Source organism: Cryptotermes secundus, unplaced genomic scaffold (genome assembly GCF_002891405.2).
Source record: "Cryptotermes secundus unplaced genomic scaffold, Csec_1.0 scaffold194, whole genome shotgun sequence".
NCBI classification, from domain to species: domain Eukaryota; kingdom Metazoa; phylum Arthropoda; class Insecta; order Blattodea; family Kalotermitidae; genus Cryptotermes; species Cryptotermes secundus.
Window position 1 is genome coordinate 170,919 of NW_019738957.1, and position 14,446 is coordinate 185,364.

Below are 14,446 nucleotides of genomic sequence, written 5' to 3' on the forward strand. Positions count from 1 at the left end.
ATTCCTCTATACAGGTCTCTAATGTTCTTGTTCTTACTGTTCATTGCAAGCTCATCAATTTTGTCTTCCAGATATTCCTTTTTTTTTTATTCCTGAAATGCCTGCTGGTTTCATGTCTGCCAGTCTTTCCCTAACCTTTGCCACCACCATGTAGTGGTCAGTATCACAGTCTGCTGTCCTGAATGATCGGACATCAAGTATACTTTAATGCCGTCTCCTATCTATCAAAATATGGTTGATTTGAATGTGCGTCTTCCCATCAGGAGATGTCCAGGTAAATTTATGAATGCTACGATGTGGGAACATTGTACTTTTGACAGTAAGATTTTTTGATGTGGCAAAGTTTACTACTCTATCCCCATTATCATTACTAATTTCATGTAAACTCTCATTTCTAGTAACAACATTTTTATATGGTACATGTAGTACTATATTGTATTATATTCTTTTTGCTACTTCCTAAATATTTTTAATATATTCAAAGTGGGGAGGCTTGTAGTAATTTAATTCAATCTGTCATTAGTTTGTACAAAGCTTCTCTATTTATAATACAAACATCCATAATTTTCCTTTCTATTTATTTTGTTTATAGTATTACTTATTGACAGGTGACCAACTGATTAAAAAATTCAGTAGTGGCAGATTAACTCAAAACATCACATGTTCATACACACTTAGCTTTCATTATAAAATAAGGAAAGCAGGCTAAAAATAATAACAATAATAACGATTAATTTTACTTCCATAGTACATTTGATGAATATTAATATGATTAATACTAAAACAGTAAAATAGATTGCTATAATTTTTCACCTACTTGCCCTTCCACCATGTAGTTTCATTTAGAAAAAGTGCCCAAATCTGGTGCAATCCTGCCATGGCAATTAGTAGTACATCTCTGTCTGATTCTTCAAGAGCGGAAGACTCGGTGATCAGACTGCTTGAAACCAGACAAAGATCCCATGGTGAAGAGATCACCTGTTCTGTCAACTGTGCACCACCGACAACATTCAAACCTTGAGAGCTACTGCCAACAAGTGTCCTCACATGTAATGTCTGCAAGTTGACCTGAAATTGCATCAGATATAGATTTAAGAATCCCGCTCTAAAAATGTTCAAAATGCAAAGGAAAACTAAATCTTTTTCTATAGAATTTTCTTCATCAAAATATATTCATTATAAAAAAAATCCCAATCTAATAAGTCTTGTTACATCAATAATCTCTTTCATTTATTGATATGGCTTTGGATTGTGTGCTCTAAACATGTGGTTAGCATAAGTAATCTCATAACAAAGAAGTAGCTGATATAGAGATCGTGCAATATTTTCAACGTACAACTGTACAAAACAAGGAATGGTATACATGAATATGTTGACTTAGGCCTAGTGCACACATGCAATTTTATTTGGCCGATAGTTGTGCACGTTTCCGAGAAACATCGCGTTTAATGGGATTGCGCACATGTCACGATAGTTGTTCCAACAGTCGGTGAGCAGTTGGGTTCTACCTCAACTGCCCACCGACCCAACTGTTGGTGATAATGCCGGTGTACATGAGCTGTTATGGAAGTGCACACACATACAATTGAAAATCATGCACGATTTGACCCTCAGTCAACAAGTTGTCTTTTCCTGCCTCTCTTCGCGCTCGCTCTAATTCCTCTAGTTGCAACATGTGGGATCAAAGCATCAACAAGCTTATAGAAGAAGTGGAGAAGTGGCCAGCTCTTTATTTAAAATCATGTAAAGAATATTCCGATACTAATCATAAGAAGGAGTTGTGGGAAGAGGTGCGTACTGCTCTGATTGAAAATTGGAATGGTCTGGCCCCTGAAAAAAAAACTGAAGGTAATTATCTGTACTTTAGGTACTTATAGTCTTCATAAATTACATATCTATATAATACTTTAAGACAATAAATTTCTGTTAAATATTTTAATTATATACATATACAGGGGGGGTCCAAAAAATGTACTCACTCTTTGATAGTCAATATCTTTGGAACAAATGATACGTAGTTACAATTCTTGTGCGGTAGTGTAGTGTAATGTTTTCTCAACAGATGGCAAAGGTCACATGAGTCATGTGAGTGTTGTGCCATATGCGCGCTGCAAGCAGAAGACAGCAGCAACAATGGCTGAAAAGGTGTTCTTTGAGCAATGCAAGGCTGTATTGAAGTGGTACTGGAAGTACGAAAACATTAAAGAGGTACAACAATGGCAGAATGAGTTTGGAACTCAGCCATCAACATGTTGAACAACTGCCTGCATTCGGGATAAATTTGAAGATGATGGTATGTTCATGATGTACATAAGCAAAGATCTGGGCGACCATGGATAGTAACAAGTCCAGCTTCCAGTGCTGTGGTGTTGCAACACTTTACATGATCACTGCAAAAATCTGTAAATCTGTGTTTGGAGATGAGAGATTTTACCTACAAGATGGTGCTCCACCTCACTGCCATTGATATGTCAGGGCGTACTTGGACGACACTCTACCTGGACGATGGATAGGTCAAAGAGGTGCTACTGAGTACACACCACAGTCTCCAGACCTAACACCTCTCGACTTCTACCTACGGAGAACCTTGAAGGATGAAGTTTATCGACAAAAGCCAGCTACACTGAACACACTACAAGAAACCATCGACGCGTTGTGTGCAGCCATCACACTGGACACACTGACAGCTGTAGTTCGCTCAGAAGTTCAGCAAAATCGAGGCTGTTTAGCTGCTGATGGTAGTCACTTTGAACACATACAATGACTCTCTCTCTCTGTGCAAGAATTGTAACTACATGTCATTTTGTTCCAAAGATATTGACTATCAAAGAGAGATTACATTTTTTTGGACCCCTCTACATATAGTACAATTATTTCTGTTTATTTGAAAAGTTTTCTCTAATATATTGCTTATACAGTATTTTCAGCATGATCAATTTTTATTTCATTGCCAATTCTTAGTGAATTGTAATGAGTCTAATAACTTACATAAAAAGTGATCGTACCCTTAATGTTATGTAAGAGAAAAATACTATTTTTGTGTGATTTGTGTTTGCAATGGGGTACGTGGTAGTATAGTTGGTTGAGGCACTGTGCTACAAGCCAGAAGGTCTCAGGATCGAATCCCGATGAGGTCATTGGATTTCTTCAATTTACCCAATCCTTCCAGCCGCACTATGGTCCTGTGGTCAACTCAGCCACTAACAGAAATGAGTACCAGGAATATTCTTCAGAAGTTCTTGGCGGTAAAGGGCGGCTGGCACGTAGGGCTGACAACCTTACCGCCATCTATGAGCCGACTGTCTAGAAAATGTGGAAACTTCAACATCTCACAACCCTATGGGCCGCCACGGCCTGTTACAGGGATGCCTTTACTTTATCTGTGCTTGCCATAATAATTCCAGAAATATTAAACTCTAATCTCCAGATTGTATTCTTGTACAAGGTACGAGGTTTCAGAAGAAGTAAAACTTCATCAAAACTATCAACATTCATTCTGTAATAATTGAAAAACTTTGATGGGTATTGTCTCAGTTTGTGGTACAATGTGTAAAATTTTCCTTTTTTAACAGACGTTTGCCATAAATAGTGTGAACCCAATATTCCCACTTCCTCTTTTCCTTAATCTTAACAATAATGCACACACTACTGTTGTATCATACACATTCATGCTGCTACTGACCGACTGATCATTGGCGAAGTTGTGGACAACTCGAAATTGTATGTGTGCGCACATCCCTCAACAGTCGTTGGGCCTTCACGATCATGCACAACTATCTGCCAACTAAAAATTGCATGCGTGCACTAGGTCTTATGTAACACCTATTGGTTTAAAGTGGACTAGAGGCATCCATACATCATGGAATCAAAGTTTTAAACCCAGAAGTCGATTATTTTTGTGTGAATTTTGAAAGTTATGATATACACTGCTTGGACTCTGAGATCAATAGGTATAAAGATGAAACTGTACCTGGGCTCAGTTATGCACAGTGCCATGAATAATACTGTTTACTGTACTACACAGTCCATCAACAATGCAACAGATTGTTCCTTTTTCTTACCCTTTCACTTTCAACACATCATGTTTCGGCCCTAAATGACCATCTTCATGTGTCTTACTATGCTAAAACTGCTACACTGCATTAATATTGTCCTTTGTCACACATGCGACTGCATGCTTCATGATTTAAAACATCATACTTGTAGTCAATTGGTATTCGCTAAAATAGTACACGCTGTAGTTCACTTACTTTATATGAAATAAAACCTATTAAAATTTCCTTTAAATTTTTGTAAAATTCTTATACTCCTCACAAGGGGCATCATCCACTTGTTTTGATCTGTATTCTTGATTTCAGATGTTTTATTGTGGCAGACTGTTCGTCTATTCATAAGCCTTCCACAAGCAACAAGCAAAATTGCAGATGTAACACAACAGGCTTATGAATAGAAAAACAGGCTGCTGCAATAAAACATCTGAAGTAATGGATACAGATCAAAACAAGTGGATGACGCCCCTTGTGAGGTGTAATATGAATTTTACAAAATTTAAAGGAAATTTAATAGACTTTATTTGATTTAAATTAGGCAAACTACAGCATGTGATATTTTAGCATATACCAATTGAATACAATTATGCCATTTTACATCATGAAGCATACAGTTGCATATGTGACAAATGAACAATATTAGTGCAGTGCAGTGCAGCAGTTTTAGCATAGTAAGATACCTGAAGATGGCGATTTACAGCTCAAACATGTCACGTCAAAAGTTAAATTGTTAGAAAGACTGAATAATTTGTTACATTGTTGATGGACTGTGTAGCACAATAAACAGTATTAGATATAGTAATCCAACAGGATGCTTAAATACAGGATTACGATGCCATGAATATAGAAGGGAGAGTGGAGGTAAAGCTCCACACACTTTTTAATCTTAGCACATGACAAATCTGAGTGGTCAGTTTCATGCCCCAGCGGATTAAGGTTCAAGGAAAAGGCTCCCAGGACCCATTAGATTGGAGGTGCTGCCTGAGCAACAGGAACTTATGTACTCATCACTGTACACTCAGAGTATTAAATAACCTTTGTATTACCAAACATTTTAAATTTGTGATTGGATAATTGGATTTAATCTCTCACAACAAATATTTTATTAACTTAAATTACACTTTTGTCAAGTGCTATGTGATTAGGCAGGGGGTTTGGATTGGTATTTATCTTTACTGGACTCCCCCTTGTAGCAGCTGCCAACAATGTGGATTCTGCAGTTCAACGACTTCTGTCCTCACTGGCTGGCAACAGTCTTACATGTCCCCATGGCCAAAACTGCTGGCCACTGACTGCCTCCTTGCCATGCCTGGCCACCACTGGCTAGTACTGACTGAAGGCTGCCTGCACACTGCTCTGGCTTCAAAGTCAAAGTCACATTGTGACTGACAGTCAGTCAGTAAGTCTTGGTGTTGAGCTCTATCTGGGGCTCATCACTAGATATTTATTACTGTTTGACAGTTATGGTCTTGTTTTGTGTGGGGTGCCCTCTCTGAAGAGAAAACGGGTCTGTCATTTGTACATGCTGCTGGCCCTTCCCAGTGCAGTCTTTCTCAGATCCCAGTCCCTTGGGACTTGTGACCATATTTTACTGTCTCAAATTTGAGACTTCCCTTTTCATCGCTTCCTACAACTCACAGGGGCATGGTGGAGGTATTCTACCCCGCCTCCACACGGATTTTCCTACTCTGGCTTGTCCAGCTGGCTTTCTTATATGTATAGGCTTGGCACGAACCAGAAAGAAAACACTGTCTCCTACTGTTCCTCTATTGTTGGTTGGATGTGTATTCATTGCCAAGGAACATGTTTATGGAGCTGTTGCCTAGCAACAGGTGTCTTCTCTGGCTCAGCTAGTGTGGTCTTCTGTGGACATGCTACAATTGTTACCTACTCCATGCAGTTGACACTTTATGGCTGCCCCACTTTTGTGACAGACACTGTTATAACTGTCCCTCTGTAATGATGCCACCTTGCACTACTACTCTTCTTGGTTATTGTTCTCCTTACTCCTTCTGCTCCTCGCTGCTGAATGGGGATGTATTTAGGAAGGCAGGACTGTTCCTGTTTTGGTGCCAGTAAGTGTACAAGTGTAGCTGATAATCGGAATGGTGTTTGCTGAGGTGAGTTATTTCAGTTAGCCAGTATTCTCAGGTATAGGTAGTCTCAGGTCGTTAACATTCCACGCTCTGGCAGAATAGAGAGAAACTTATGCTACTAAGCTTTGCACTAACAAAATCACAATTTCACTCAAGATATTATTTATTGTTCAATTTGGATTACGATGGTGCAATTTTGTTACTTTAACTTTCTTAAAAAACACACTTTAATTTTGTAATTTTTCTTGTATTATTGGTGCCTGCCAGTAACTTTTTTTCCTTTACTTAGTAAACTTGCATAAATTTTAACAATGATCAACTTGTATTAACTTTATGTGATGGAGTGATGTATGTTTGCGATCACAAACTTCAGAAGCTGGAAGACCACTTTCAGTAAAGAGCTTCTTTGAGCCCAAACTTCTAAGAGGAAGTTCCACCCTGAAACAGACCTTACTGGTCTAGTTAAAAATTCTGAAGTCCAACAGAAATTTCCATTACCCAATGATATATATACATATAGATTTGCTGAGTGATTCTAGCCCTTAAAGGTTCAATGGTACTTTTGACAGCAGTACAAACAATGTAGGCTTGGGCTTCTGGCCGTCCCACTTTTAGTGTATAGTTTGTACTAGCTTTCAAATCTCAGATTACCGAAGACATGCTGCTGTAGCTAACACAGCTAGAATTCCAAGAAAAGTAGCAGATGCTACATCCTGTTCACATAGCAAGAATGAGCTTATGTTACTTTCTGAATGTACAAATGTGACTATTTGCTTACTCTCTACTTATGTTATAGTTTGTAATTAATTGATTTAAAAAAAAAATTTATATTAATCCTAATTCTAGTGAATAGTCACACAATAGTCAATAACAAGTCACATATTTGTATTTATGTACTTACTTCCCTGATGGCATGGTTTTCTGTGTCTGCAATATATAACAAACTTGGACTGCGAAATACCACTCCTTGAGGACTTTGAAATCGAGCATCTTGAAAAGTGCCATCTATGAAACCAGGTTCATCTCCCCCAATAACATGCTACAAAGTATAATTTTCATATTTAATTTAATAGCTTGCAGGCAGTTCTACACACAATTTTCAAAAATTGTATTCAGTATACACAGATCAACAGATACTTTAAACAATCTATAAGACCCATTGTGGTCATAAATTTCATATTACCTTTACAAGAAAACATACTACATTACGGCGATAAAATATGTGAAAATCTTGTGATATTTTGAATTGTTTCATTTTGGTCTGTTACACTATCAATCACAAAGTTAACAGAAAGTCCGTCGAGTGTAACAATTTGTAGGTCACTTTTATTATTATTTCTGCCTTACATGTTTCGGTTTGACACAACCATCATCAGAGGCACTTGCTATAATTATGGAAACACTGTCGCTTTTTTTGATGTTCACAATTATGTTTGTCGTGTGGACGCTGCTACGATATGTTGACGTGTAAAAGCACAAAACATGCTAAGATAGTTGAGTGCACTCTCAAGTTCTCACTTTTCATGCGAACCTATTTTAAGTTAAAACGCTAAAATGTTAAAATATTTGATATAAAATGCTGAACTCCTCCTTGTTAATTCATCCCGAAGATGGGAGACGTCAGCTTGAGGTTGTATGGCTTATGGTTTGATATGTTCCTGTGTGCTGTGTGCTGTGTACTGCCCTGTGTACATGTTCCTGTGTGCTGTGTGCTGTGTACTGCCCTGTGTACTGTGTACTGTGTACGCAGTACACAGCACACAGCACACAGGAACATATCAAACCATAAGCTATACAACCTCAAGCTGACGTCTCCCATCTTCGGGATGAATTAATAAGGAGGAGTTCAGCATTTTATATCAAATATTTTAACATTTTAGCGTTTTAACTTAAAATAGGTTCGGATGAAAAGTGAGAACTTGAGGGTGCACTCAACTATCTTAGCATGTTTTGTGCTTTTACACGTCAACATATCGTAGCAGTGTCCACACGACAAACATAATTGTGAACATCAAAAAAAGCGACAGTGTTTCCATAATTATAGCAAGTGCCTCTGATGATGGTTGTGTCAAACCGAAACATGTAAGGCAGAAATAATAATAAAAGTGACCTACAAATTGTTACACTCGACGGACTTTCTATTAACTTTGTCTTGTGATATGTTTGATTTGTTTCATCCTGGTCCATCACACTAACAATATTATAAAAGGTTATTTAATTCTATCCAGTGTGACTGATGAAGTTTTTTCTCCCTTTTAAGATGGTCTATAAGCCTGAAACATGTTAAGAACAAAATATTAAAAAGGGAAGGGGGGAACCCCATCAGTCACACTGGATGGAATTAATTAACCTTTTATAATATTGTGATATGTTCATCACAATAACAACAATAAAATGTTGTATTCCAATTGAGTTCACATACTTCCTAAATGCCTTCTTGGTTATTTTGTACCCTTCATTCATCTTGATGTTCATTTATTTCAGACATAAAACTATTCTTGCAAAGCTAATTGCATTTAAGTTATAAAAATGATCAGTCTGTAAAATATTAACTTTGCAACATTTCACATAAATGTTTTAGAACTCAATGAACACATAGTTTATGTCATGCATTTTTTTGTGAAAATAAAATTACTGAGCTTTATGTTATATAAGCCATAAGTAAATTTGCCCAACAGTTTTTAGTGCAGGTCCCACCACCCAAATACTAAGTGTCATCTAATTTTTTTTTTTAATTTTTCTTAGTGGGGGGGTGGAGTCCAACTGGGTCCACTTGGCATGGTGGCCAATGATTGGTCTACTGTAGCCTGCCCTGGGTATGATGATGGAGAATTTGGTGGAATGAAAATTGGCAGGGGAAACCGAAGTACTCGGAGAAAACCGGCCCCAGGGTCACTTTGTCCACCACAAATCCCACTTGACCAGACCCGGGATCGAACCCGGTCCGCCGCGGTGGGAAGCCAGCGACTAACTATTTGAGCTATGGCGCGGCCAAATGTTATCTAAACCTGTTACTTATTTCTTAGGGTGAAACATATGGATAGGTGGACAAAATCACACTTATTGAGCTTTACAAAAAAATGCTCAAAGATGCTATGATCATATTTTATCTGCAAGAAAGAAGAAAGATATAATAAACAAGAAATGATATGGAAGGACAAGGCGATGATCTAATTTGAGGTAATATCTCAGCATTTGCCAGAACAGACTGAGGGAAACTGCAAACAACCTTAGTCAGGACAGTCGTGTCCTTCTGTAATCTGAATCAACCATCTCCCAAGCAAAAGCTGGGCATGTTATGCCAAGATTCAACTTTCACTGCAGGATGCATGCTCCTCAGGATATACAAACAAGTCTCTCTTTGTTTACAAGCTATGGCCGTCGGGTCACCCCTGGTCCAGAAGTGAACCAAATACTCCTAGCATCCATGACTCATTTTCTTTCCCTCTGCTTCTACATAACCTGATATTTTTTCCCAGTTTTGCTACCCACCTGCTAGACTGCATGGTCTCATTACACTAAGAACTACAACAGTTATGTGTTGTGCATCTGTTCTACTGTCTACTGCTAATCCTTCAGAGATTCTGGTAAACTGTGTCCTATGTCTATTGTATGATTAGGGCAAAAAACAACTACATTTCAGGTACTGTAATGTCAGACAGTGGGTTAATTCCTTAGCTATGAGTGTCCAGATACTCATGATAGTACCTGACTATCTCATCCACCTACAGCTGGAGAACGTCTATGAAGACCGCAAGAAAATGCTTAGCAGACTTGAATGCTTGTTGATCTGAGTTCTCATGTCAGACAGTCTGCCAGAAAAAAAGAAATGGACAACCACTTGGTCCTTCTCACTCTGGCCCTGAACCCCTACCACTAAAATGCAAGTGAAATACAAGCACAGATCCCCGGTATGGAGTCTACATTACGTAATGGAACAACCACGATTGAATGACTCAATATGCCGTAGGTATAATGGAAATATTTTTCTTGTACCTTGTAAGTATAAATACATTTGAGGTATAGAACAGTTGCATATCAATTCCCCTTGACCTCCTTCCTCTGAATCATAGGAAATAAACTCACGGCTCTCATGTGAGTCAATCCTTTGTCAGGCTCTGCATCAGACTGCTTGCAAGAATTTAAAAATTATTTATATTCTGGCAACAGTCACACGATGTAATCTGAGACATGGGTCATCCACACAAAAGACCAGTGTGAACATGATGCCACTAAGTACACTGGATGACAAAAATATATTGCTGTAGTGAAACCGGTCGACGGACGGAAGGAGCGGCATAGGGGCAAGAAGGAAGCTGCAGGGTGACGCAAAAAGCCAAAGGAACCGACCCAAGGAGAGTGTGTATCCTGGAGGAAGTTGGCTGTCGCCTGCAGGAAGGTGTCCCGCCATGCAACAGTGGCATGGTGTAAGAAGAACATCTTCAGGGAAATTCTGACCCACGGAAATTGTGGACTGCGGAAAGAAGTAACCGCATCCAGGAGGAAGATTACCCGCTCTGCAGGACACAGATGTAAGGGACAAAGCAAAGACGATGTCACACGAAGAAGCCCGAAAGGAGGGACATTCAGGAAGAGATTGTGAAAAGGTCCGGAATGCAACACTGGCATAAGGGACTGAGACCTGAGACAGCAACTACAAGGCAGAAATGGAGTGAAGGACCTAGGTGGCGGACAGCCGCAATATCTGAAGAAACCAGACCTGAAGAAGGTAGAAGTGGAAAGCACAGGAAATTTTGACATGAATTTCACAAAAACTAAAACACTGGAGATCGCCAAGCAACTGGATAGATCTATTGTTGGGTTGCAGACAAAAAAGGACTGGACCTTGTGGAGGGGTCAACCCCATCTGAAACGAAAAAAGAAGCATGAAGCAGAGGAAGAGCCGGTAACGTAGAAGCACTGGCCTCCCAAGCAAGAATGAATGGGGGGGGGGGAGGAGGAGAAAAGAAAATTTGGATGCTGGCGATACATCTCGATGTCCTAGCACTTTAGAAGTGAACCGCTCAGGATGAGCTGGCCTTAAGGACGAAGCAGATGTAATGGTTGAAGAATAGTCGCTGCAAGAGGAGTAGCCGAACCACAAGATGCAACAAGCAGAAACCTCAGAAGAAAAGCAACAGTAGTGCACCAACAGGCTATTCGGGATGAACAGCCTTAAGGTGGGAGTAATGTGGCATGTTATATATTGTTCATCGCTGAGCAATAAAACAATGGAAATTGTTGCGACCATTGCGTAGGAATATCTGTAGCAACGAGTGTTCATTGCGTAACAACACTTGGTAAATCCCCTTCCGCTGGGCTGTGAAGTCACGCAACAGGGGAGTCCGTTCAGCACTGTTACAACTGTTACCAGGCAATCAGTAAATACGTTTTCTGTGTGGTCAGGGCGGAAGCTACATATGTATGAGCATTTGCAAGACTATTGCTATCAATATGGATGGGATAATTATACTTTTGCAGATCCAGTTTTCAATTCAAACACTTACTTATATTCCCACAAACAAATACTGGTAAATAAAGAAGCTGTCATCACCTCAATTCTGCCAGACGTTCTGAATACGATAATTCGATGGTGTCCTGTGTCAGAAACTGCCAGTCTTTCCGGGTCTCCATCCTCTTGTGATATGCTGTTGTTATTAACTGCCTCTTCAGGTTTGCTTATGGCTGATGATGTGTCATTATTATTATTAAGTGCTTTGTAATGTGCTCCATCTACACCTTGTATATCAATCCCAATACATGCAACTTTCCCAGGGAAAAACAACAGCCCCTTCAATTCTGGAAGGATATGCACTGCAGGAGCCAATGGTAATGAGTGATCCAGCAGTTGTCCATAATTTTTGTAATAATTTAATGCAGTCTTCACAAACACGAGGATATCATTTTTATGTCCTTCTCCTACTAATATAAACAGCACCTCTCCATTTGGTCCTGTGAACAAGCCATAACACTCTACTAGATCTACTTAATTATTTCACATCCTAAAGTTACTCCACTTTTATATTGAAAAGATAAACAATATGACATACAATACTACAGTCTGTATCATTATTAGCGAAAATATACCTGAAGCAAAATATTTATATGACATAGAATTACTAATACCTAAAGATTGCCAGAAGGAATCTCAAAGTTGCACCCTGTTGTCATACGCTTCATTCTGAACACCAAAATATGATTCATGAGAAATTCATAGGTGACTTTTATGGCCTCTGTTAATTTTAAATTTTACATCGCACAGAATGGTTCATAAGTTATCTCTGTCAAACGGAAGAGTACACATTGATCTCACCCAACATGCTGTATTTTTTCTGAGTACATACAAAAACGTAACCTTTCTGTTTCCTCCTTTCATCCTTACTGTTTTCTGCTTCCTGTTGTGGACCTAACACAGAACACCTAAAATATTACAACATTTACTCTATTCTTTCTGGTGAGTCTGGTAGCTGAGACTTAAAACTATGCTTGAATTTTGTGGTAGAATTTCTGGATGTGGTTTGCATCTTCATTCCAAATATTGTTAAGTTATATGAGTATATTTCTTTTCTTCTGATCTTTAAATTATATAAAAATGTTAATTTCTTACATTATACAAATAAAGGGTACTACAATTTCTTGTCTTCGTTACATTATTGACGAAGAATACTTCCCTCTATTAGATTATATCACTACCATCTTCTTTTGTCAGAGAGCACCTTATATAGAGTACATGCTTATGTGAGATTTTCTCCACTTGAAAAATTCCCTCTGAATTAAATTTTTTTTAAGGTTCACTGTATGGTATATTAGTTATGCTTTATGTTTATTTGCATCAGGGCATACCGTTACTATTTCTTTGAAACAAAATATGTGCATGTAATAATTATTAGCTATGTGTTATGGATTTCACATCCCAGGGTACATGACAATGTTTACTGTGTTTTGTAAAGATCTGTGATAACAGGTTGTTCATTGTAATTCGAATGCAACAGTCTGGGAACTGTTTCACTGCCTATATACTATGATACTGACAAAGCAACTAACAATATCCCATGCAAAGAATAGGCAATTCTATACGTTGCACATAAAAATGCATACTTTTCAAAGATCTATCACCACATAAAATTTCAGGTTCTATACTGAGGTCATGGATGTTATGGGAAGTGTTAATTTGTTCAGTTGGTAGCACGGTGTTCACCTTCTGATAGTTTAGGTTGGCTGTATGTGCAGCCTCCATGTTTTTCTGTATGTTTAAAAGACACTGACATTTGTTCTTCCGCCCACTATGTAGTGATTCGTTCTACTGGAGTCCAGTTTGCTCTAGCAAAGTTTGCTACTGCACGTGTTATATTGTAACTATAACGTAAGTAAGTAAAAGGCAGAAGCCTAACAATACAATCTAATATGTTGGGTTTTTGGACTTTATCCATCGTCCTGGTTTTTAAGATAACAAATAAAAACATGACGTTTCGGAAACTGGATCTGTTTCCGTCCTCAGGTGAAGGAAAACACCTATTCAGTTGGGTCCCTTAGAAAGAGCTAGCCTCAATCACTGGATTGATTGATCGTCCAGTGATTGAGGCTAGCTCTTTCTAAGGGACCCAACTGAATAGGTGTTTTCCTTCACCTGAGGACGGAAACAGATCCAGTTTCCGAAACGTCATGTTTTTATTTGTTATCTTAAAAACCAGGACGATGGATAAAGTCCAAAAACCCAACATATTAGATTGTATTGTTAGGCTTCTGCCTTTTACTTACTTACGTTATAGTTACAATATAACACGTGCAGTAGCAAACTTTGCTAGAGCAAACTGGACTCCAGTAGAACGAATCACTACATAGTGGGCGGAAGAACAAATGTCAGTGTCTTTTAAACATACAGAAAAACATGGAGGCTGCACATACAGCCAACCTAAACTATCAGAAGATGAACACTGTGCTACCAACTGAACAAATTAACACTTCCCATAACAGTTTCTGCTGGTGGTTTCATTGTAGTCTTATTCCTCTTCCTTTGAGAAAGTGCTTTGCATGTAGTTCTTCTCTTTTGGTTTCTTCCCCTCCTGTCACAATAGTGTCTTAAATTGTCAGCCATGTCATATTTTATTATGACCACCATCCACTGACAAATTGTGGCCTCCACGTGACCATGAGTTCGTTGAAGAATACTGCGAAGATTATAATTTTCTTTCGTGTTTTGAGGTGAGCCTCATCCTCCGCTCACTTCTGTGCTGGCCGAATACCGTATAGCGCCACGTCCAATCAGTGGAGCAAGGGCTCCAGATCACGTCCCATCCAAGA

At 38.7% G+C, this 14,446-nt stretch overlaps 1 protein-coding gene across 1 annotated transcript in view; it reads right to left on the reverse strand.

Moving 5' to 3' along the window:
- LOC111871387 (NHL repeat-containing protein 2) overlaps positions 1 to 14,446 on the reverse strand; it is a gene marked incomplete at its 5' end in the record, with an annotated part of 53,945 nt that overhangs the window by 24,751 nt on the left and 14,748 nt on the right. Inside the window, 3 exon segments of the mRNA XM_033754228.1 lie at positions 818 to 1,068; positions 7,047 to 7,184; positions 11,700 to 12,097. Coding sequence (XP_033610119.1) covers positions 818 to 1,068; positions 7,047 to 7,184; positions 11,700 to 12,097 — 787 coding nt within the window.